General features: G+C 40.8%; 1 protein-coding gene across 1 annotated transcript; it reads left to right on the forward strand.

Moving 5' to 3' along the window:
* Positions 1 to 220: 220 nt before the first annotated feature.
* On the forward strand, positions 221 to 20869 carry LOC139729096 (protein smoothened-like). The gene is made up of 11 exons (XM_071640019.1): positions 221 to 670; positions 2703 to 2912; positions 8742 to 8914; positions 9189 to 9408; positions 10168 to 10291; positions 14829 to 14921; positions 15491 to 15599; positions 16189 to 16383; positions 18200 to 18354; positions 19568 to 19717; positions 20433 to 20869. The coding sequence occupies exons 1-11, from the start codon at positions 221 to 223 to the stop codon at positions 20867 to 20869; spliced, it is 2316 nt and encodes a 771-aa protein (XP_071496120.1).
* Positions 20870 to 23014: the final 2145 nt, after the last annotated feature.

Genomic DNA, 23014 nt, shown 5'->3' on the forward strand with positions numbered 1-23014 from the left:
TGTATCAGTATGTTTAATGATCTGCAAAGGTTGGTAATCCTGCTGCATGTATTTCAGTATGTTAGAGGCATATTAGTTTCTGATTACATCTATGTAGGCCTACATGTTTTAATGACTTTTGTTTTGGTTCAACAGCTGGATAATACATGAAGTGGTGCTCCTTCACCATTCAGAGATGGCACTGCCACCATTATGCCAAGTACTTGTTTGGCTCGTCTGCATGGTCGTATATTCTGCTGTGAGGTCAGAGGTCACCCATGCCCTCTCCCTCAATCTGACCATTGGGGGTGGCTCCGTTTCATCCGATGACTGCACGCAGCCGGCTGCGTGCACCCCGTTGCCTGCTAACATGTCGGACTGCCTGGGCACACGTTTATCCCACACCCACACATCGCTGTCACTGGCCAATGACTCCGCGACGTTGGAGGAGGTGCGCGAGAAGCTGATCATGTGGGGAGGGCTGCGCAACGTGCCCAAGTGCTGGGAGGTCGTGCAGCCGTTCCTCTGCGCCGTCTACCTGCCGCGGTGCGAGGGCGGCCGCGTGGAGGTGCCCAGCTACGACATGTGCTCCGTGGTGCAGGCGCCGTGCCGCATCGTGGAGGTGGAGCGTGGCTGGCCCCACTTTTTGCAGTGCAATGACGACACGATGCCACGGGAGTGCGCCGTACCGGTGAGTGTTCCAGCTCTCGGCTTGACATGATACATGTCTGAATGTCATCAATCTCACTTTCATTTACAAAAAATCTGAATTTCAAGTATCATTCCATTGTTACCAATTAGCAATGTGTTAAAAAAGAAAAACAGGAGCAAACAATTTTTGAATATGAAAAGGTAAAACTTCTTGTTTGAAGAGTTTGCTCCTATTTCTATGTTCTGACTTAAATATTGTTTCACTTTATGATGGTACAGTGTATGTACAGTGTAGTAAATCAAGGCAAGTCTTGACGTAGATATATAGTAAACACCCTATTCTTTTGGTTCATTGGAATGAATTTGAAAAATAACAGTAATATGAAGTGTGTTAGCAGTACCTTTTGCAGGCTTGCTATCATTGTGTATAGCCTGGTCAAGTTTAAGCTGTAGTTATGTCACTGTCCCTTCACCCATTAGTCTGTACTACACATGTACAATATCCATTTGATGTTCATATATGTGACCCTGCACCTCAAAACAAACAAAAAATCGCCAGACATGAATTTGTAGTTAAGACCATATTCTGAAAGAGCAGACTTTAAGCTTTAAAATGATGTATAACTCAAATCAAATGGACTCTCCTAACCTATCTAAATATTGGAAAGAAAGCACAAACTCAGGAAAAGTGTGAACTGAGAAAAGAGGCTCTGAAGTACAGTGTCTACTCAAGCGCATAATCTTTACCAAACCGTGCCGGCTGTGCGATGAATGGGACAAAAAACAGGAAGTAAACCACCAGAGTAACAACAATGAAGGGATTATCAGATCAAATTGAAATTAAGCATACCTCATTAACACATTCTGTCCATAATTAATGCCAACTTTCAAAGCAGTAGCACTAACCTTTCAAAAGTTATTAGAGTTGAAAGTGAAGAGTGTGGACAAGGTTTTTCAGAAATGAAAAAGGGATTCTAAAGACACACCTAATCACACTATTCTACCAAAAATGTTCGAGATAAACTGCTAAAAAACACACTTTCCTGCCCATTTTATGATACCAAATTTTAGCATAGTGTAAAAGAAGAGCCGTTCTTTCAGAAAATATGAAAAAGTCAAGTTCGGCTAGGTTGACCCATTTCACTTATTTTCAGTCCTCACGCAAAATCAGTGTGTGCGACTTTATGTTCGTTTTGAGGTGCACGGTCACATATAATCTGTTTTTGTTGTAAGTATCATTAAATAGTGGGAATGACTGCTCTCAAAATCTCACATGTCTATCTCACCTTTTGCATTTTATGTGTTTATATGTGCACATCAGTGCCATATAATTCAATTCAATTCTTTTATTTCCATTTCAAATCATAAAAAAGTAATATTAAATATCCAGTATTACAAGATAAAGCATAGAAACGATCATACATAAAGATAATAGCACACAACAACAACAACAACAACAATGAGATTATATCATAAACTGTAACAAATCACAACAGGAAAGAAGTAAAATGGAAAATGTTTTATACAAATAAAAAGCCAATAAGGCCTGTAAAAGCGCGTGTACACCGTTGTCACTTTTGATTTATATATATATAGCAAAATGGCAACAGAACTTTACATACATTTGCAAACACAAAACAGATTAAACAATTGAGATTGTCTTGCTCCTTCAGCAATGCTGGGAATATTTGTGATAGTGCATGAAACACTCTTTGTGATGATGAATTTACTTTTTTTATATTGATTTGGGCAAAACTGGATAACAAACTTCATTCCTGAAACACAGCTGAAACATAAAATGCCTTTTTCAACAAACCTCTGCAGTGATCTTCAAGATCTTGAATTATCAGTTCAGCATTGGCTACTGGAGTCTGTCAGAGGGAAAGTAATGCTACTTTTTGAAATTCCTCTCTGATATCAAACTTTCATACAATTTTTTTAGTATATTGGGCAATTAAAATAATTGCACAAGATGCATTTGTCATGAATCAAGAACTGCAAAAAAAAAACAAAAAAAAAACCCTGTAATGATTCAACAATTCCATATTCCTTTTTGTTATTTTGTTTTTCAGAACACATACAAGCAGGTGACCTTCAACCTCACCGGGGAGTGCGAACCGCCCCTCGTCGCCACGGACAATGCCAAGAGCTGGTACGAGAATGTGGAAGGCTGCGGCATCCAGTGCAGCAATCCGCTCTACACCGAAGACGACCACAGCAAGGTCCACGTCTTCATCGCAGTCTTTGCTGGGGTCTGTGTTGTCTGCACACTCTTTACTTTGGTGAGTTCACTTTGCGTGATCCAAGCTAGTGTGATTACTGGCAGGGGTGGATCCAGGAATACCATGAAGGGGGGGGGGGGCCTTTATAAAATTAAAGGGGAGCACACACCCCCCATTATCGCTTTTTATTTCTTTTATTTTAACGAAAAATAAAGGGGGTGGAGAGTGCGTGCCCGGTGCACCCCCGCCAGGATATGCCACTGATTGGAGTGGTTGTAGTCACATAATACAGTGCACTCTTGTTATAACCCCCCAAAAAATGTGATAACACGGTTATAAGAAAAATCTTGTTAGAACATAAACAAAAACCAGGTCTCAAAATTGTTATCTAATTATCTTTATATACTGTGTTGTTTGGCTAGATATGCATTTATAGCCTCCTGTATCTCAACCTTGTATTTTCATTATAAATAGAAATGGATGTCCTCATATGTGTGCATTTGTGTGCGTGTGTCAGCGTGTACATGTGTTTCGGAGGTTTTGAGTTGACATTCCCTTCTTAAGGAGAGTAAATTCAGACAAACAAAACATATGAAGAGTTTAATGCAAAAGCAGATATATATCCTTTAATATCAGTTTGAGATATATGAGATTAAACGGTGCTAGAAACCAAGAAAATAATTAGAATATATGTGATCATTTTAATAATATTTTCAAAAGTCTTTCTTGTTATCTGAAAATGGAAGAAGGTATGTTAATCCAAAAATGAAAAGAAGGTGCATATTAAAGGGATTGTACAGTTTCGGTTGAGACCTAACTTCAGATTTCTAACATTTTTTGGTGACATAATGAAAAATGTCTTATGAAATATGAAAGAGCATGTAATTTTATGAGGAATTTAATGTTTATTTGATGAAAATTGGTTTTGAAATAGCTGAGATATCCAAAAAGAGAGATTCTAATAAAGTGTGGGACCCACACTTTCACACAATCGCTTTGTTTTACCTTGTTTTTGGATGTTTCCGTCATTCCAAACCCGATTTCCATCAAGTAAACTTCGAATTCCTCTTAAAATGACCAGTATGCTCTGTACTATTTCATAAGTGCTTTCTTGGTATCTCGCAAAAAGTTAAAAGCCCAATTCTCACCTCCACCAAAACTGTAAGACTATCCCTTTAATGAACCTTTAGAATAACAAACCTTTTTCCATTTGCCAATTAACAAACTGTTGGAACAATGAACCTTATTTCATTTTCTGAATTGCAAACCTTTTGAATAATGAAACTTATTTCACTTTCAGATTAATGACCTTTTGAATATCAAACCTTCAGAATAACAAACTGTAACCTTCATTGTGTCCATGATTTATCAACTAAAACCTCCCGTTCTTTTGGAGTGTCACCATACATGGGTAGCTAAATTTCCGCAACTTTAGAAAAATTCAATATGACGGAGATCTGTATCTATAATAGCATCACTAATAGAAACCTATTCAATTGCCACTTATTGTACAAAGCAACAGAAACTGAGAAGCATGTTTGGTTTGTCTTGAGACCATTTTAAAAGCTCTGTGTACTGGTAAAACTTTGCAACTAGACCACACTGACAAAAAACAAAAACTAGAATGAAGGTGAACAAGAGAAAGAAAGCAAAGTAGCAAGTTTACCCCAGGCAATTATACCTGTAGGGCCTATTCTTTTGAGGAGTGAGGGGATTGATGGGGATGGAGGGGGGGGGGGGGAGGAATGGTTTGATGCTCCTCTGCTTCTCATTATTATTGCCTGGTCGTCTCCTCCTGAATTTATTTGTTGAGTGGAAGTTTACTGACAGGGGACTGTTCAAGTGCCCTTCTGGGCCAGGTTTGATGAGAAGTCTGGTGTTTACCCAAGACCAACAAGACACCACTTGCCCAGATTGGATAAAGAGTGTAGATGAATGTGTGTATGTGTGTGTGTGTGTGTGTGTGTGTGTGTGCTCCTCCTACTCAAGTGAGGACGATGAGAAAAAATTGATACACTGGCCCATTCTCACTTAGCCTTTTGACAAGGCCTCCAGGCTGAAAATAAGTCCAACTGCGAGGGAACAAATGAAAGAGAGGCTGACGGGCCCAGGCAGGAGGCCTTTTTAAACCTGACATGAATTTCTTGTCATGGACGTTAATTGTTTATTGCTGATTCTGCTAACAAATAGGTACATTGTAGCAGCCAATCATCTAATGAATATGCATTTATGCTTGTCAGTGGGCTTGCTCATCCATATCCAGCCTGCAGTGTCTGCCTGCGGCAGCTGCCTGCATTGCCAGCATTGACACATCATCATTAGCATACCAACTGCAGTCTGACTGATGAATAAATGAATAATTCATACTCAAATACATCTCGAGGCGGCTGGGAAAAAAAAAGTTTAAAAAAGCCTAGTGGCTGCACCACTCGGTCTTCCGTTCTCCAGTACCTTGCAATGCTCGGTGTGGCTAGTTAGTTTCATTTCTCAGCCGTGAAGCCTTGTCAAAAGGCTGATTCTCAATGTAAAAAAAAAAAAAAAAAAAAAAATGAGAGAGAAAAATCCTTTGTTGTGTTCAGCTGTTCCCATCTATGGTATAATAAAAAGAAGGCAGTGCTACTTCTCTGGAGAAAATTTCTAAATTTTTCTCTCTTTTCTTTTCTGTTTGTTTTTTCGGGGGGGGGGGGGGGAGGGGGGGATGGGCACTGAGATATACAATGAGCCAGGTGGATGCTGACTGCAAGCCTGCAATGAATATTTTACCCATGGCGGTAGACAGTAGTGTGGAACTGGGGTGATGGTCATGTGACCAAATACAAAAATGCAAGTGGTAGTTCCCTTGACAACAAAATGAATCTGGAGACTGAATACAGCTCCTGCTCCTGCTCTTTACTTGTCTTGTTAGTTTGGTTTTTGTTAAATGAGATGTGTGATAGTGAGGGATATTCAGTGAATCTGATGTTTATCGCCAAAAAAGACTTTGTTCTGATGTATCAAAAATTAGAAGAACTATTTATGCCAAAGCCTGTATGTTTGTATATGTATGTATGTACTGTATGTATGTATACAAAGTGTGTATGTCCACAAACATGCTTTGATTTATGAAGAAATAAAGTATGTTTTATTCAAATATGGAACATACTGATTTTTAACAAATCATGTTATCATGCTGTTTTGTTTTGTACTGCTATGATGGGTCTTGCTATCTCTATATTGACTCTAAGATCTCTATCCACAAGCTAATGTGAAAGTATGGGTGTGTGCTACTATGTAAACAAATCTTGCTATGAACAACATAGGCCCTACATGCAATACATGGTTTGATTTGAACAGATTTACAAAGGTTTATTATAATGAAAGCCATAATGGCAAAACAGCGATTACTGCAGCATCCTGAACATTGTCAGTAACAATCAACTCAAATAAATACAATATGACTGTGTGAAAACAAAATGTATGTATTGACTATTATGTAGGCCTAAATGAAGATGACAAGACTCTATGCAGATGGACAGAAATTTGCTGCAATCCTAAGAAGCTGTATGTGTGTGTGTGTGTGTGTGTGTGTGTACGTGTGTATTGTGTTTGTGTGTGGTTGAGTGGTTGACGTATTGCAAGTGATGTTGGTCCCGTGTGTCAATTCTTTGAAACGATCCAGCCAACTGGGGTGTGAGAAGAATAGGGGATTTGGTTTGATGAGAGGATCCACTGTAACAATTGATAACTGCCCCCAGCTCATCCCCCTTTTTGATTGTTCCTGTTTCCTTTGAAAAGAGATGCTGGGGCATTCAATGGACCCAACCTCCCCCTCCTTTTCTTTTTTCCCTCTGTCTCTCTCTTTGACCATTACTCAGTCACTGACCACTAAGCTTGGACTTAAGGCCGACCCTTTCAATTATGCCGTCCTGCACAATGAGTGTGGGGGCAGTTAGCCTGCTTGTTTGCCACAAGCTGACCAATACAAACTGTCCAGCCCCTGGTTTACCAGTGACATAGGAAGCTGCCATAGAGTTTTCTCAAATTCCTTTCCATTTTCCTGTGCTTCCTCATTTATTTCCTTAATGTTTTTGTATTATTTGGCTCAGTTTTTACAGTTTATCATTGGCATGCCTTAACTCAGTTGTTCATCAAATGTATGAATACCAGAAATTTAGGGCAAAACATCATGGTATAAAGTATTTACTAAATGACCATTTACAATAGATACAAATTTTCCACATGTTGAATCAACCATGACTGCTCATAACTACCAAATCTGATGAAAAGTATGGTTACTTGGAAAGATGCCGATAGACATAAGGACAAAACTGAGTTTAGAATACTTCACAACCTCAATCGATTTGGCTAGCATGGTTTGATAATATACCATGGCATACTGTATATTTTGCCAACTTAACCAAACTCGACCAAACTTAACTCAGGCAGCATCATTGTCATGTGAAATATCAGGATCAGTGTGTTTTTGAACAGAAAAAAAAAAGCTTTTAAAATGGACTTTTAGTGCTGTAATGCTGGGCAGAATTTTCCTCCTTTCTGATTAGTCAGTCATTGGGTTGATGCAAGCCATTCTGGCAATGTTCCGGCATATTGAATATGAGGAGTATTTCTGATGAGCATCTAGTTTTCATCAATATGACTCACCCAGGAGAAAGGACATATTTCATGTGTATTATTTTGTTTATGTTCATGGTTTCAGAAAGTGCATAATTTAAAGGGGATGGCTTGTATCAGACCGATCAGTGGAAATCAGTGGGAATAGTGGGGGATGATTTAAGTGTTCCAATCCTTGTGGGATTCATTTAAGAGTATATATATCTATTGTTGAGTGAAAATTATTCGCTTCTGAATGGTCTCATATTCAAGTTATGTGCAATGTAATGTTTCCAGGTTAGCATGCCTGTACAGTGACGGGGCGATCATGAACAGGCCGTTAACGATTGCCCCGACACTGTACAGGCATGCTAACCTGGAAACATTAAACTGCATATTACTTGAATAGGAGACCATTCTGAAGCAAATAATTTTCACTCAACAATAGATATACAGTTGTATAATGTACTCTTAAATGAATCCCACAAGGATTGGAACAATCATCCCCCAGCATTCCCACTGATTCCCACAGATCAGTTACTAGCCATCCCCTTTAAGTTCCATGGAAGCTTAAATTATCTCATATCCCAATAAGAGAATCTGAATACCTAACTGATTCAGGAGTTATTATTTACTCGTTAAAATGCATGAATGAGTACACAAGTATCTCCCTGATTGCTTTTGGGAATCTCCTCTGAATTATTTTGATGTATGAACGTTGGCAGCCTTGAGTTTCGAGCATATGGCTTTACTGTTAATACATGTATGTCAATGTGCTTGGTACAGACAAAGGAATTCTAATCAAATTTTTAAAAAGATATTTTTTCAATTTTTTTAATAGTCATGACATATGATAGCAGTGGTTGCAACATCCAGCTTGCCCTGGTGGTTGTGCTACTGCCTGGAAAGCAGTAAGGTTGGGGGTTCAAAAGCTCACTGTATTAATGTTGCCATCTTTCAACGCTGCTCACCAGCATTGGTCCAATGGTCCAAGACCTGTCCAGGACCAGTAAAAATCACTGTCGGACCAGCAACTTTTTCAGGAATGGACCTGTAAAAAATTGAAAAACTGGGTATCTACTGGTCCAACAGACAGGTTGGACCAGTAGAAAAAATGGGTCAGTGTGTAGCCCTGCATCCTTCATAAATTTGTAGTTAGAGCATATGATATGTGACTGGTATATCACACTGCAGAGCATTGTTTTTTGGTACAAAATTGAGTCTCTTTTGGCAAAACTCTTTCGTATAAGTTTACTCATCCAAGTTTGAACCCTTCTTTATATTCTCACCCAAATCCAGTGCACCTTCTTCGCTGACTGGAAGAACTCCAGCAAATACCCGGCAGTCATCTTGTTCTACATGAACGGCTGCTTCTTCCTGGGAAGCATCGGGTTCCTGGCGCAGTTCTCCGACGGAGCGAGGGAGGACATCGTCTGTCGCCATGACGGCACCATGAGACTAGGAGAGCCCAGGTATTAAAGGAGAAATCCACCTCAAAAATGAATAAACTTCAAAAGAAAGAGAAAAATATTTGCTACAGAATGATACAAATATAACAAAAATCGACTAAGAAATAAGGAAGATATGACATTTTGAAATATCACCTTTTTTTTGCATAAAAACATTTCTTGACCAGTCCTTATGAATATTCAAATGAGCGAGTTGTTAATCGAACAAGCTCTCATCTAACAATTTGTCCTCTTCCGCTATCATCAACTCTTCTTTTGTACTCTTCCCTTCATTCAGCGAGGGGGAGAATCTCTCCTGCGTCATCATCTTTGTCATCGTCTACTACTTCATCGTGGCTGGTGTCTTCTGGTTTGTCATGCTGGCCTACTCCTGGCACCTTAGCTTCCGAGCCCTGGGCACACCCCAGGACCCCCTGCAGGGCAAGACGGCCTATTTCCACCTCATCTCCTGGACCCTTCCCTTTGTCCTTGTAGTGGTGGTGTTGGCCATCAACCAGGTGAGATCAAGTTTTTTTGGAGCCAGCAATTAGTATAGAAAATAGTGATAATGGCCTTATTTGCCCAGGGTATAGTAGCCTCTTCAGTGTTAGCACAATTTTTCCAGAGCTTTGCTTGAAAAAGTAGAGAAGTACTCTGAGAGCACAGACCTCTGCCAAGCAGTTCATTTACACCACTGATCTTGTTCTTCTATAGAGAACAATGATTTCCACCCATACGTTTGCATTGTGAAAGTCGACCAATTTCCCAATGTAGAAGCCTATTGTTACATCATCAACCTCCAGCTGCGCGGCACACCTTGCCTTAGCCGAAACTAGAGAATGCACTTTAGTGCGTGTGTGAAAACCTCAAAAATGCGCAGCTTGAACTCCCAAGTTTATTGACCCTACCTGCCAAAATATTGAAAATCCTTCACAAAATCCACAAAAATTCCCAGATCACTACCAAAATTCAATCATCTATTACTTGTGTCTTAATCTTTCCTGTAAGTTTCATCCAAATCCGTTCACAACTTTTTGAGCTATTTTGCACAAGGACAAACAAACCAACAAACGCGGAAGAAAACATATCCTCCCTTGGCAGAGGTAACTATCAAAAAGATGAAATGTAAGAGAAGTGTATGAATGTATGTGGATGTGTGTGTACATATAGAACTAGGTCTATCCCAGTCCTTATAGTCCCAGTTGACCCACACTCTCATGAGTTTGCTTGTTGGTTGTATATCTGATTCCACTTTTTGTTCTGTTTGGTTTTGCTAGGTTGATGGTGATTCTGTAGCAGGAATCTGTTTTGTAGGCTACCAGAACCACTACTATCGTGCAGGGTTTGTGCTGGTTCCAATCGGTCTATGTCTAATATGTGGTGGCTTCTATCTTGTACAAGGTAAGTTGAATGATAAGAGGGTGGTAGAAGGTATATAGTAGTTGGTATATGGTAGATTGTAGATAATAGTTGTCAGATGGTAGTTAATAGATGGTTTGTGGTAGATGATACATGGTAGATGGTAGATGTTAGTTGATGGATGTTATGTGGCAAATGGAGATGGTAACTAGTAGATGACAGATGGCAGTTGGTAGATGGCAGTGCCGTATGCAAAGAGAGTCTGGACAACTGCTAAATTGGATGCCATGTCGTTCCCCTGCATATTACGCGTTAGAGGGTTAGCATGTACACTCAGACGTAATAATGAAAGCAAGCCAAAGAAGGGGTAGTGAACAATGGGCACTGCATAAAAGTGCACTTTGGTAAAGACATGGCTCCACGAAGATCACGGGACCAGTTTGGACCAATCACAGGCTTCAAAACTCAAAAAGCTGAAAACCAAGTTAGCCAGACTCCCTTTATATGGGGCACTGGTAGATGGTAGCTGATGGTAGTTGATAGATGGTATATGTGGTAGGTGATACATGGTCGATAGTACATGGTAGATGTTAGTTGCTAGATGGTAGGCATCACGCGCGCCGGAAGCAGTTTTGGATTGGGGGGGCAAACATTGGAGGGGGCTCAAGATTAGACCATGCATATGTTACGCAATATACACACACACACACACACACACACACACACACACACACACACACACACACACGCACACACATCTATTTTTTATATATATATATATATATGTGTGTGTGTGTGTGTGTGTGTGTGTGTGTGTGTGTGTGTAAAGTGGCGTACGGTGGGTTGAAACATGGGGGGGAACCATAAAGTAATTTTGACGGTCTGTATGCTTGTGCGTGTGTGCGTGAGCAATAATGGGACTACAATACATTACGGAATGTGATACATTCAACAACGCAGTCATTGAGGAACATTGTAAGTTTTCCTTACATGGATTATGGAATGACGGTGTGAAACGATCGACAAATTATATACTGTCAGCAACATAAGGTGAATGGCATAACAATAAAATGCGAGCGAGCGAAGCGAGCGAGCTTGAAAATTTTGATATTCTACAGTTCCAAAACTGGAGTTTTAATTGTAGCTATATATTTTGCTTTGGAAATAAATGGGGGCGCATCGGGCGCAACTGCTGGCAATTATTGGCAGCAACATTAGGAGAATGGCATAACGATTCAATGCGAGAGAGAGAAGCGAGCAAGCTTGAAAATTTTGACATTCTACAGTCCCAAAACTGGGGTTTGTAGCTATATCTTTCACTTTGGAAATTAATGGGGCGGCCCATCGGGCGCAACTGCTGGCAATTACTGGCAGCAACATTAGGAGAATGGCATAATGATTCAATGCGAGCGAGCAAAGCGAGCGAGCTTGAGAATTTTGACATTTTACAGTCCAAAAACTCCCGTTTGTAGCTATATCTTTCGCTTTGGAAATTAAGGGGTGGGGGCATCGGGCGCAACTGCTGGCAATTACTGGCAGCAACATTAGGAGAATGGCATAATGATTCAATGCGAGCGAGCGAAGCGAGCGAGCTTGAAAATTTTGACATGTTACAGTCCAAAAACTCTCGTTTGTATACTAATGATGCACAGGAAAGAGTGCGTTAGTGAAGGTGCGGCGCGCTCGAGAGTATTGACAATGGTGCAACATGCACGAGGCGCAGCCTCGTGCATGTTGCACCATTGTCAATACTCTCGAGTGCGCCGCACCTTCACTTACGCCACGAAATAATCCTGTGCATCATTAGTTTTATAAAATGGGTCTATGAGTTATTTACTTACCTATAAACGTCGAAGTGAAGTAAACGTCAACCAAATTCAAGATGAAGAAGTAGTGAAGTGAAGACGTCGAAGTGAAGTGAACGTCGAAGTGAAGTGAACGTCGAAGCGAAGTGAACGTCAACCAAATTGAAGATGAACAGTGAAATGAAGACTAATACAAACATCAACTCATGTACAAGTTCCAATTGCCTTACTTAAGTTATGGTGGAAGTGCACCTCGCAGTTCTGGAAATGGAAGTGAGGTGCACTAGAAGTGCGAACTTGAGATGAGTTTTGTAAAATGGAGAAACTTCGATACCGATACTCCTGAACCTGACTCTGCGTCTGAGAACTCTGAATAGAAATTGACATTTCTTCTGACTCTGTTCCATGATCATGACGATTATGTTCTTCACCAGCAACAGTAGTAGATCTAACAGTAGTAACACTGGCATCAGAAAGATCATGTCTTTGAAGTTCTACGCTCTTCTTGGACTGTGCTTTACAAGAACTGCCTTGTACACTCTATTTCAGCTTTACAAGAACTGCCTTGTACACTCTATTGCTTTTCGGAAATGTGCTTTTGTCACAAATGTCAAAATCTTGTTCGTCTAGATAGTGACGCTGACGCTGTACTGCATACCTGATTGACTGAATACTACGTTTGCTGTACGATGTGCCGTCCTCCTTCCTTGATCCAAATTTCACGGGAAATATCAGTCAATGAAGTCTTGGTAAATTTCACAAAGGCCTCAAATCTTTGCCATCCGAATTTCAGACACCGCTTTGTGCTCGCCGAATCAGTTCCATTGATTAATTCATCCAATTCCTCGTCATTTAACAGTTCAAATTGCGCCTGCAACGGATCCGAGCTGGAGGCAGCCATTTTTCGTTCGTTTCGCTGGGCTATCGATATCGCGATATCTAACCTCTGGACTTCGCATATTTAGCATTGCAGGCACTGCAATTCAAAGGAGCCGCGCGCACAGACGATCGGCAATTTACCATAGGATTACAGGCAGTGCAATTGTACTGAAGTAAAGGAAGGAGGTGTGTCTCATTTCAGCGCTTCCTATTGGCTACATTCTTGAACCCATTTTATAATAGAATCTTTCGCATTGGAAATTAAGGGGGGGGCATCGGGCGCAACTGCTGGCAATTACTGGCAGCAACGTTAGGAGAGTGGCATAACGATTCAATGCGAGCGAGCGAAGCAAGCGAGCTTGAAAATTTTGACATTTTACAGTCCCCAAACTCCCGTTTGTAGCTATATTTATTTTTCGCTTTGGAAATTAAGGGGTGGGGGCTTTGGGCGCAACTACTGGCAATTACTGGCAGCAACATTAGGAGAATGGCATAACAATTCAATGCGAGCGAGCGAAGCGAGCGAGCTTGAAAATTTTGACATTCTAGAGTCCAGCAACTGCCGTCGTAGCTATGTTTTTCGCTTTAGAAATTAAGGGGGAGGCGCACCGGGCTCAACTGCTGGATGCGAGCGAGTGAAGCGAGCGAGCTTGAAAATTTTGACATTTTACAGTCCAAAAGCTGCCGTTTGTAGCTATATCTTTCGCTTAGGAAATTAAGGGGGGGGGGGGGGAGGCCATCGGGCGCAACTGCTGGCAATTACTGGCAGCAACGTTAGGAGAGTGGCATAACGATTCAATGCGAGCGAGCTTGAAAATTTTGACATTTTACAGTCCCCAAACTCCCGTTTGTAGCTATATTTATCTTTTGCTTTGGAAATTAAGGGGTGGGGGCTTCGGGCGCAACTACTGGCAATTACTGGCAGCAACATTAGGAGAATGGCATAACGATTCAATGCGAGTGAGCGAAGCGAGCGAGCTTGAAAATTTTGACATTCTAGAGTCCAACAACTGCCGTTTGTAGCCATATTTTTTCCCTTTTATTCATATATATACATATTTATTTTATTTTCTTTGTTTATTCATTTATTTTTATTATTATTATTATTTTTTTTTTTTTTTTGGGGGGGGGGGGGCTTTTTGGGGGGGCAAAAATGCATTTTGCCCCCCCACTTTTTGGATTGGGGGGCGGCCGCCCCCCCTGCCCCCCCCACTTCCGGCGCCTATGCTATGGTAGGCATGATTATGGTAGATGGTAGATAATATGGTTGGTATGTGATAGATGGTAGATGGTATATGAGAGATGATGGATCATAGGTGGTAGATGGTGGATGGTAGTTGGTATATGATGGTGGATGATAGAATGGTAGATGGTTAATGGTAGTTGGTAGATGATGGATGGCATTTGGTAGATGGCAGCTGGTAGATATTCTTTGTCAAGTGTAATTCTATTTTGAAATTTATTTCATTTGAAGTTATATACCTACGTTCATGTTTTTACTAATCCATTGGTGCGATATAAATGAAAAAAAAAAAGGATTTTATTAATATCATTGTAGTTTGATATAGAGATGGAAGAGAACAAAGACAGGCCCTGTACTTCATGCCAGCATGCTGCAAGAGGTGAACACTACTATGCCTGAATGGCTCATTCTATTCATGTTTGCAGGGTAGAAGTTTTATCAATCTCATCAGCCTGTAATCACAATGGCAAGAGAAAAAAAAACATTATCAGAAATCTCTGTTAATGCTCCTTTTTATGTCTCTTCCCTGCAATGGGTGTAGAAGACATCATAACTTCAGGTTGTTCTTCCTTCTCTTTGTATGTTCATCCATTCTTCCATCTGTATGTGATGAATATCACTATAACATTTGCAATCTCTGTTTTTCTTCCAGGTTTGGTAACTCTCTGCACATTGGACAAAGAAAACCCAGGATTGCTGAGCGACAAAGCCTCAACAAAGATCAAGGGAACCATTGCAAGGATAGGTAACGTCCTTTTGTGATTTCAGTTGGTCCCATAAACCTTGGATACAGTCACTTTCATGATAAATTAGAAATAAGTGAGCTTCTCCCATGTATTCCTTTTTCATATTTGTCAGTGTCTTATGCCTCTTTCTTTCTCACTTTAATGATCTTCAAATTTTTGTTTTTGAAATTAAAGTGCACTAGTGTCATCGGGATGTTGGTAATGACAAAAGAAAATTTGGGCTGGAGAGAGTTTTAAACAGAAATGTGATGGCTGTGTCCTCCAGAATGCTCATGCAATATTTCTGTCAGTGTACAATATACCAGGTATAGAAATATCAGTGCTTGATTTAATTAACCTCATTTTTATTTTTTACTGGAAGATGACTCCCATCAATGATAGTCAAAGAAAAAAAAACTATAGGGCTGAGACTCCTTGTGTAAGTTGATGTCACCCAGTTTGTCTTATTTTTTTCTTTCGCTTTGTTTGTTTTGACAAACTTTGCTTTGCTTGCACTAGGGTGTATCAATTTGAGAGTAACCATGAGTATTGTTCATGGACTGGTGCTACTTTCTCTTGCTTATCTCAGGTGTCTTTGCTGGCCTTGCCTTTGGCTTTGTGTTCACCACCTTTGCTTGCCACCTGTATGAGTTCACCCACCAGGCACAGTGGGAAAAGGGTTTCCAGGACTACCTAGTGTGAGTTCATTGAACTTTATTTGCCATCCTACCCCCCCCCCCCCCCTCCATATTACCCTTAATATTAACCCCTTACTGTGTTTGATTCCTCGATTGGCACAAATGTCTGGAAGCAAAATGTCAATGAATGGAGCTTGCCTTTTCCTCTTAATCTGTGTCACCATGGATGCAGACACATGGCTTTTTTCCTTTTCTTTTGCCTGAGATGGACTTCCCAATTGGCATTTAGGTTCAGTTTGGAGGAATTAATTCAATGTGGAAGAACGAGAATGGCAAGTTGCAGCTAGGTATCATGAAAGGTTAATCCACTGTAAATCTATCCTATTTGTTAAATGTTGCTGGGCCGTCTACACTTTGGGATGTGATATCTTGACAATGTTGACAGAATTTCATGCATTTATAAGCACAAACTGCATACAACATACATGTACGCGTAAAGTTGAATGGATACAATTTTATTTTTTTCCCTTCATAGCATCATGTGTACATCTACTCACAGTCTTGGAGAATGATTTGATAATGTGACTTTAATATTCAAATATATGATTTTTCTTTGTTGCTGTTTTTTCCCTGTTCCTCTCTCCGACAGGTGTGAGGCTAATGTGACCCTGGAGAGCCAACTGGTGGACGATGTCAACACTCTCCCAACGTGCGCCCTCAAGACCCGCCCCAACCTGGCCATCGTCATGGTGCACCTGTTCTCCATGTTCGGGGCGGGGATCGCCATGAGCATGTGGGTGTGGACCCCCTCCACCATCGCCATCTGGAACCGGATGTGGAGAAAGTAGGTGCACAGGGAGGGGATGGGTGGGATTTTGAGTGTGTGTAAGGTGTGGACAAATAGCATTGGGATTAACAATTATTATCACATCTGCCAAGTACTGTAAACGTGGAAATTTTCGCGGTACATTAATTTTCGCGGATTTCGCGCTACGTTCGGCTAGCGCGAATTCAAAAACGCGCGAATATATCTTCACAATTTGCTATGCACATTTTGAACGGGATGATTGTGTGCGCTTCATCGATGATACTGCTACGTAGTACAATGTACACGCATGTTTACGCTACTAGTACTGTGCGAAGAGACGATAGATTGCTGTGTACTGTAGCGTGCATATGTGCACCGCACGCACCGATGCTACATTCCCCCGTGACTACGGTACTACCGTCACAGCTGTACTACGTATTTGAGTGCTTGTACTCGCAGTCGAGCCGCTCGCTACGTCGCTTGTCATACGCTGGCATAGCAAGCTATGTAGCAGAGGCTTTGGATGAAAGCAGTGAATGTGTACTACAGTATTAAGTAACCTGCTGCGGAGCGCAAATTTAAGAACCCGCGAATACGTTTTCAAGCCGCTCAGCGCGAAAAATTAATCGCGCGAAAATATTGACGTTTACAGTAGGTTATATTTTTGCCAGTGTTTGTTTATATGTTTGTTTGATTGTTTGTTTGTCTGTGTGCAAATGACTCAAAAAGTTGTGAACGGATTTGGATGAAACCTATAGGAAAGGTTGATAGTGACGGAAGGAACAGAGATTGAAATTTTGGAAGTGATCTGGGAATTTTCATGAATTTTTTTAAGGATTTTTATTTTTTGGGCAGGTAGGGTCAATGAACTTGGGAATTCATGCTGTGCATATTTGAGGTTTGCATATGCACACTAAAGCACATGCTCTGCTCGGGCGAGGTACCGTAAGCTGGAAACTGATGACATAAACTAAAGGCTTCTATATTGGGAAATTGGGTGATATTCACCATGCGTGTATGGGTGGAAATGAGCTGCTTGGAGGAGGTCTGCACTCTCTGCGAGTGCTTTTCTAGTTGTTGTGGTTGGTTGGCAACCATAGGCAAAGAGTGTAAAATCTTTTTGCCATATGGAAGCAGATTTAGTGGAAAGTGGATAGAGGAGAAAGGAGAGAAAAAGGTGAATGAAAAAGGAGGATGAAGACCTGTAGAAGGATGAGGAAGAAGAGGAGAATGAGGGAGAGTTATAGGAGGAGAAGTTGGAAGGAGAGGCAGAAGTGGATGATCAAAAGACAGATAAAGATGAACAGGGGAAAAGGAGGAAGGAAGAGCTGGAGGAGAAGAAAGATGAGGAGGGGCAAAAAGAACAGAAAGATGAACAGAAAGATAAACAGGGACAGGAGGAAAGAAGGATAGGAGGAGGAACATAAAATGAAAATGAATAAGATGATAAAAAGTATAGGAGGAAGAAGATGAGGAGAAAGGAGGTACTGTTGTGGAGTGTGTGGAGTGTAGTTACAGAGCACCAGAATGACCCAACATAAGAGCAGATTGCTGTGATACGCCATGTAGTTATAAGCTGCATGCTATGTCTTCAAGATTGTTCTATTTTTTTTTTAGATGGAAACAGATCATATGTAGCCCTGCCTAACCAATAGGGCTGCAGGTTTCAGTTTACAACTTGGAGTATTAAAGTTCACTTCTGTTTTTTCATCTTACACTGTTGGTTAACAGTACCAAGCCCATTAAAACAGAGGTGAGTTTTCAATAGACAAACTTCTGAATGTTTTTACTTTGTAATACCTTTTTCATTATATCTTTACTTTAATATCTGTGTTCTATTTGTGTCTTTCAGGGTCACTCGACAGCCGATCAACGAACCGGTCAAGTTGAAGAAGAGCAAGATGATCGCCAAAGCGTTTGCCAAAAAGATGGAGAAGGGGAATGACGATGACGAAAACGACCGCCTCTCCCTCAGCTTTGAGTCGGCGTCACATGACGACGCAATTGGCAAGTTCAAGCATTCTGTCCTAGCTCCTTTCCATCCTCAACACCTTCCCAGACCTCCCAACGATTCTGAATTTGGACGAAAGCATCTGAATTTTGACCATTTGCAGCTACCGTTTCAATAGGAGTTTCCTATTTTTCTTGATAACTTTACTAAACATTCCTATGGGAACTGCTCATTCTTTCCTACTTTTGAGCCAAATCATCCCTGTTTTTCAGTCAGAAAGGTTGGGAGGTCTGCCTTCCCCGACCCTGTACAAAGAAAGCACTGAATATGTCCTATATTTCACATCAGTTTGTTGTTTTTTCCTTTAAATTCTGAGATCCGACTGTTCAGTGTAGAATAGCCCCTGAGGTGTGAAGTCACACATTATGCTTCTTCAAAAATTTGGATGTTTGAATTAATCAAATCCTATTAATGTTGGATATTTGAAGTTAACATCTATCTGTTTTAACTGTCAGATTCAAATTATACTGTGCTCAATTAGTTCTTTCAATTGGCTTTGTATTTCATTTATGTATGAAAGGAAATTCAAAAATCAAATCAAATCAAAATCATATAAAAGAAGGGGCATTTTTTTTCTAAATTCATTTCGGTGGTTCTCAGTTGCAAGTTTGATTCCTCTCAAAATTGTCCTACAAGAATGGATAGGGAAAATATTTTGCTCACAAAATGTATGTAATTTTCTCCAGCTGAGCTTAGCAGGAGATCCTATATGTAAACAAATGAAAAAGAGCTTAGTACAGTCTATTTAGACTATGCAGATAGTAGGAGACCTATAGCACAGCAAACATGACAAGGTGTCATAACCTTAAAGAGGCTAACAAATTGAGCCAGTATTATGTTTGCTCAAATTATGAAGTGAAGTGTAGAGTAATAGAGAAAGAAGAAGGAGGAGGAGGAAGAGGATGATAAAATACCCTCTCTAAAAAGTTTTTGGTTTGCAGGTAAGAACAAATTGTCTGTTGAGAATGATAAGGACGTTGAGAATGATAAGGGTGTTAAGTTGCCACAAAATCCATAGTTTTCAAGACAGTTTAACTCCCTTCTCATTCTCAACAGACGAAATAAGGATGTCAAGAGGCAATTTTGTGATGACAAGAGGTAATTTAGATGGATGAAAATTATTTTTGTCACAGAGCTGTTATGTCAAGACTATGGAATATGTCATTCATGCATTTTTGCACATTTCTTCTGTACCCTTTTGCAATCCAGGCATGAAGCTGGACCTACCCCCATCCAGTGTGGCCAGTGAGGACCAGTCGTCCTCCTCCTGGGGTAACAATGTCCCCGTCCGGATGCTGGCGAGAAGGGGGGCAGCCTTCCCCATTCCAACCATTGCCAACTCTCCGAGAGGAACTCCAGGTACATTGGTGTATTTTGCCTCCTACGTGCCAAGCTTTTTTGCCTTCACTGCTCAGACTGTGGATCAAAATCCAAAGTAGTGTGCATTTGATGTTTCAAACATGAAAGCTTACACTCTGGTAGAAAAAGGTTTGGAGCATAACAGCACGGTTGGAAAATGCTACCCTCATGTTCACATTAACCCGTTGAAGACGAGTCCCAAGTATACTCGGGCAAGTGTCTATGGGAAATGGGTGTTGCAGCAGAATCAGCCCATCCTCAACAGGTTAAAAATGTACCTGAGGAGTATTCCTATCAGATTGGTCACACTTGAATGATATATACCTCTGATAAATGTATGACAATTTATTTTTTACTTGAATGAGTGCAGTCTGCTCTCACCTTTCTTATGACACTAAACAGAGATTTGTGTCTAACAAACAGTCTTTTCTTTTCCTCTTTCCTCACCCTCTTTCCCTCTCTCTTTCTCTATGTTCCTTGTGTGTCTCATTCTCCTGTTTACCCTTATGCATTATGAAAATCATTATAGTGTAAAACAGTTTAGGATACTTTTACAAAGCACCATATTTATCATCTTTGCTTATTTGTAGTGTATGTGTGTGATGTATTAAAGGAAAAGCTTGTTTATATTTGTTTTCTTTTAAGAGTGGAATATCACCCTCACTTCATGTTTTTCTACAGTTTGTGTCAATGCAATCTCATTATTTCATCCCAGATTCATCAGACAGTGGACGTCCGAGGACCAGGGGCCGAACGACACTGCAGACGGAAGCCGTGATCGAGCCTCCGCCACCAGACGAGCGACCCGGCCGCTCTTCTCATGGACGGAGGCCAGGGCGGAAGCCCTCTAAGAAGCGGATGCTGCGGAACATGCGCCACCCCAGCCGCCTGGAGACACCCCTGGATGACGCCTTCTCGGACGCCGAGGACTGTATGGAGCTGCCCTCTCAGCCTCGGGCTCGGGCTCGGGCGCCGCCCTTGGAAGATGGTGCACATTCTGAGTTGGGAGATGCCGCTGCGTGGGGCAGTCGACGCGTCGGCTCCGGTGTGCCCCGACTGCCCCCCATCCAGCAGCGAGGCAGGGGTGCCATGGTGCAGCATCATGTCGCCTTTGAAATCCCGGGAGAGAGCGGCATAGAGCATGTGTTGTGATGACGACGGTAGCCACACCACACCCTTTTGGACTACCGGTATCAAAGACCACTCACTGTAGATGCATAAAGTCTTTATGTATCATATGGCACATAAGATGTGGCAGGGAGAGGTAAGGGTAATGAATTTGCCACCACTCTGGAATGATACTTGAAGAGTCAAGCAATGGAAAGATAAATGTGTAGTGATACACAGAAAAGAGGGGATACCACACAGGCTTCCGTCTTCTTTCATGGCTACTGACTGAGGCTGGATCATTCAACCACACGTCTTCCAATGGAAAAGGCAAGAAAAAACGGTAACCACTTGCATATTGATTAGACTGTGCCAATACTTGTGATGATGGTATTTATATTTACCATACCAAGAGTCATCACATATCAAAGACAAGATGGCGATTCATTGACATTATAGTGATGATAAGTGATTTCCTATATCGTAATCAGTACAGAAGTGACAAAAATCAAGCAATGTGACATTCAAGTTATCCACGAATAGAGAGGCTTCAAGGAAATGAAATCTGCAGTCGTACCACAAGCTCATCCAGGTTTGGAGCAAAACTTGACCCACGCTGAAGAAGAGATGACAGCTTCAAGGACGTGTTTTCACTGTCAAGTTGTCGGCCAATGAGATGTCTCAGTTGGCTCTGTAGAGTAGCCATTATGGTTGTTTGAATTGTGATTTGTTTTACGCGGCCAGTAAAGAAGCAGTTGAATGCTTGAAATAAGCATGTCCATGGGTGTATGCAAGGGGGGGTCGGGAGGGTCGTACGACCCCCCCAAATTTTCAAAAGGTCCACTTTTTGTAAAAGACATTCTTGTTTTTTGAGCACTTTTTACCCTACCAGGTATATACAACAGAAAAAAAAGTGACCAGGTGGTGTTCCAGCAAATTGTCCAAAACCTCGTAAATTTCGTAACTAAGTTTTAATATGCCATACCGTACCTTATTTCTAAGCCGCACTGCCATGCCGAAAAAGTCACTTTTGTATGCACCAAATGGCCCCATTTTAAGATATAAAATTCAAAAACTCCCTACCGTGGGAGGGGGGACACCCCCCTCCCACACCTTCCCCCCGCTCGGTCGCTCCGCTCCCTCGCAAAGGTATAAAGGTCCAAAAATTTTGATTACGACCCCCCCAGAAAAAATCCTGAATACACCCCTGATGTCATTGATAATGTTCTCCTGTAAATGTCACCAAAGCAAGATGCACAACTTGAATCCTTAGACCATCTGACCAAAGCATCTTTGCTAAAGCTACTTGTTGAAAAAAAAAGAATAAATGAGATTTACACACATAAACTGTATCTGCATATAATTACCAACAATTATCTGCAATTACAGACCAGTAAATGAAGCCAGGAATAGTTAGTTCATGCAGACAGGTCAACCTTTGTTGTGGGCTATTTCAATAAAGCAGCCCTACAAAAGCGAAGAATTTGCATTTTGGATTTTTTTTTTTATTCCACCAATCTTGTTCTTGTATAAAGAGTAAAATGAATTGAATGATCCGACGAAACAAACAAACAAACAAACAAACCATCAAGGAGTGGTGTAGAGCTTCAAATTGCAATCACCAACAAAAACAGATCAGTAAGAGAGATTAAAGGGATCGTATAGTTTTGGTTGGGACCTAATTTCAGGTTTCTTACATTTTGTGGTTAGATAAGGAGAAACCTCTTATGAAATATGAAAGAGCATGTAATTCTATTAGGAATTCAACATTTATTTGATGAAAATTGGTCTTAAAATGGCTGAGATATCCAAAAAAGAGTGATTTTAATAAAGTGTGGGACCCACACTTTATGAGGATCGCTTTGTATTACTTTTTTTTTTTGGATGTTTCAGTTTAATATTCCAAATCCGCTTTTCGTAAAATAAACTTTGAATTCCTCTTAAAAAGTTAAAAGCCCAATTCTCATCTCCACCAATACTGTAGGGGCCTACCATCCCTTTAAGAGATGGTCTTGATTATCATTGTGTGTATGTTTCATTTCATATCTTCAATATCAGGATATAGCAGTTTATAGGGTAGCAATATTGTACACTTTGTATAATGTTCATGCCTTTCTGCATTTCAGGTGACAAGTTTGAACAAAATTCAAGTTCCCTTTGATTGTGATTAGATGAATCACATAGAAGTGC

The sequence above is a fragment of the Diadema antillarum genome, unplaced genomic scaffold, assembly GCF_040938485.1.
Source record: "Diadema antillarum isolate AM-2024a unplaced genomic scaffold, OU_Dant_1.0 seq00000217_RagTag, whole genome shotgun sequence".
In the NCBI taxonomy this organism is placed as follows: Eukaryota; Metazoa; Echinodermata; class Echinoidea; order Diadematoida; family Diadematidae; genus Diadema; species Diadema antillarum.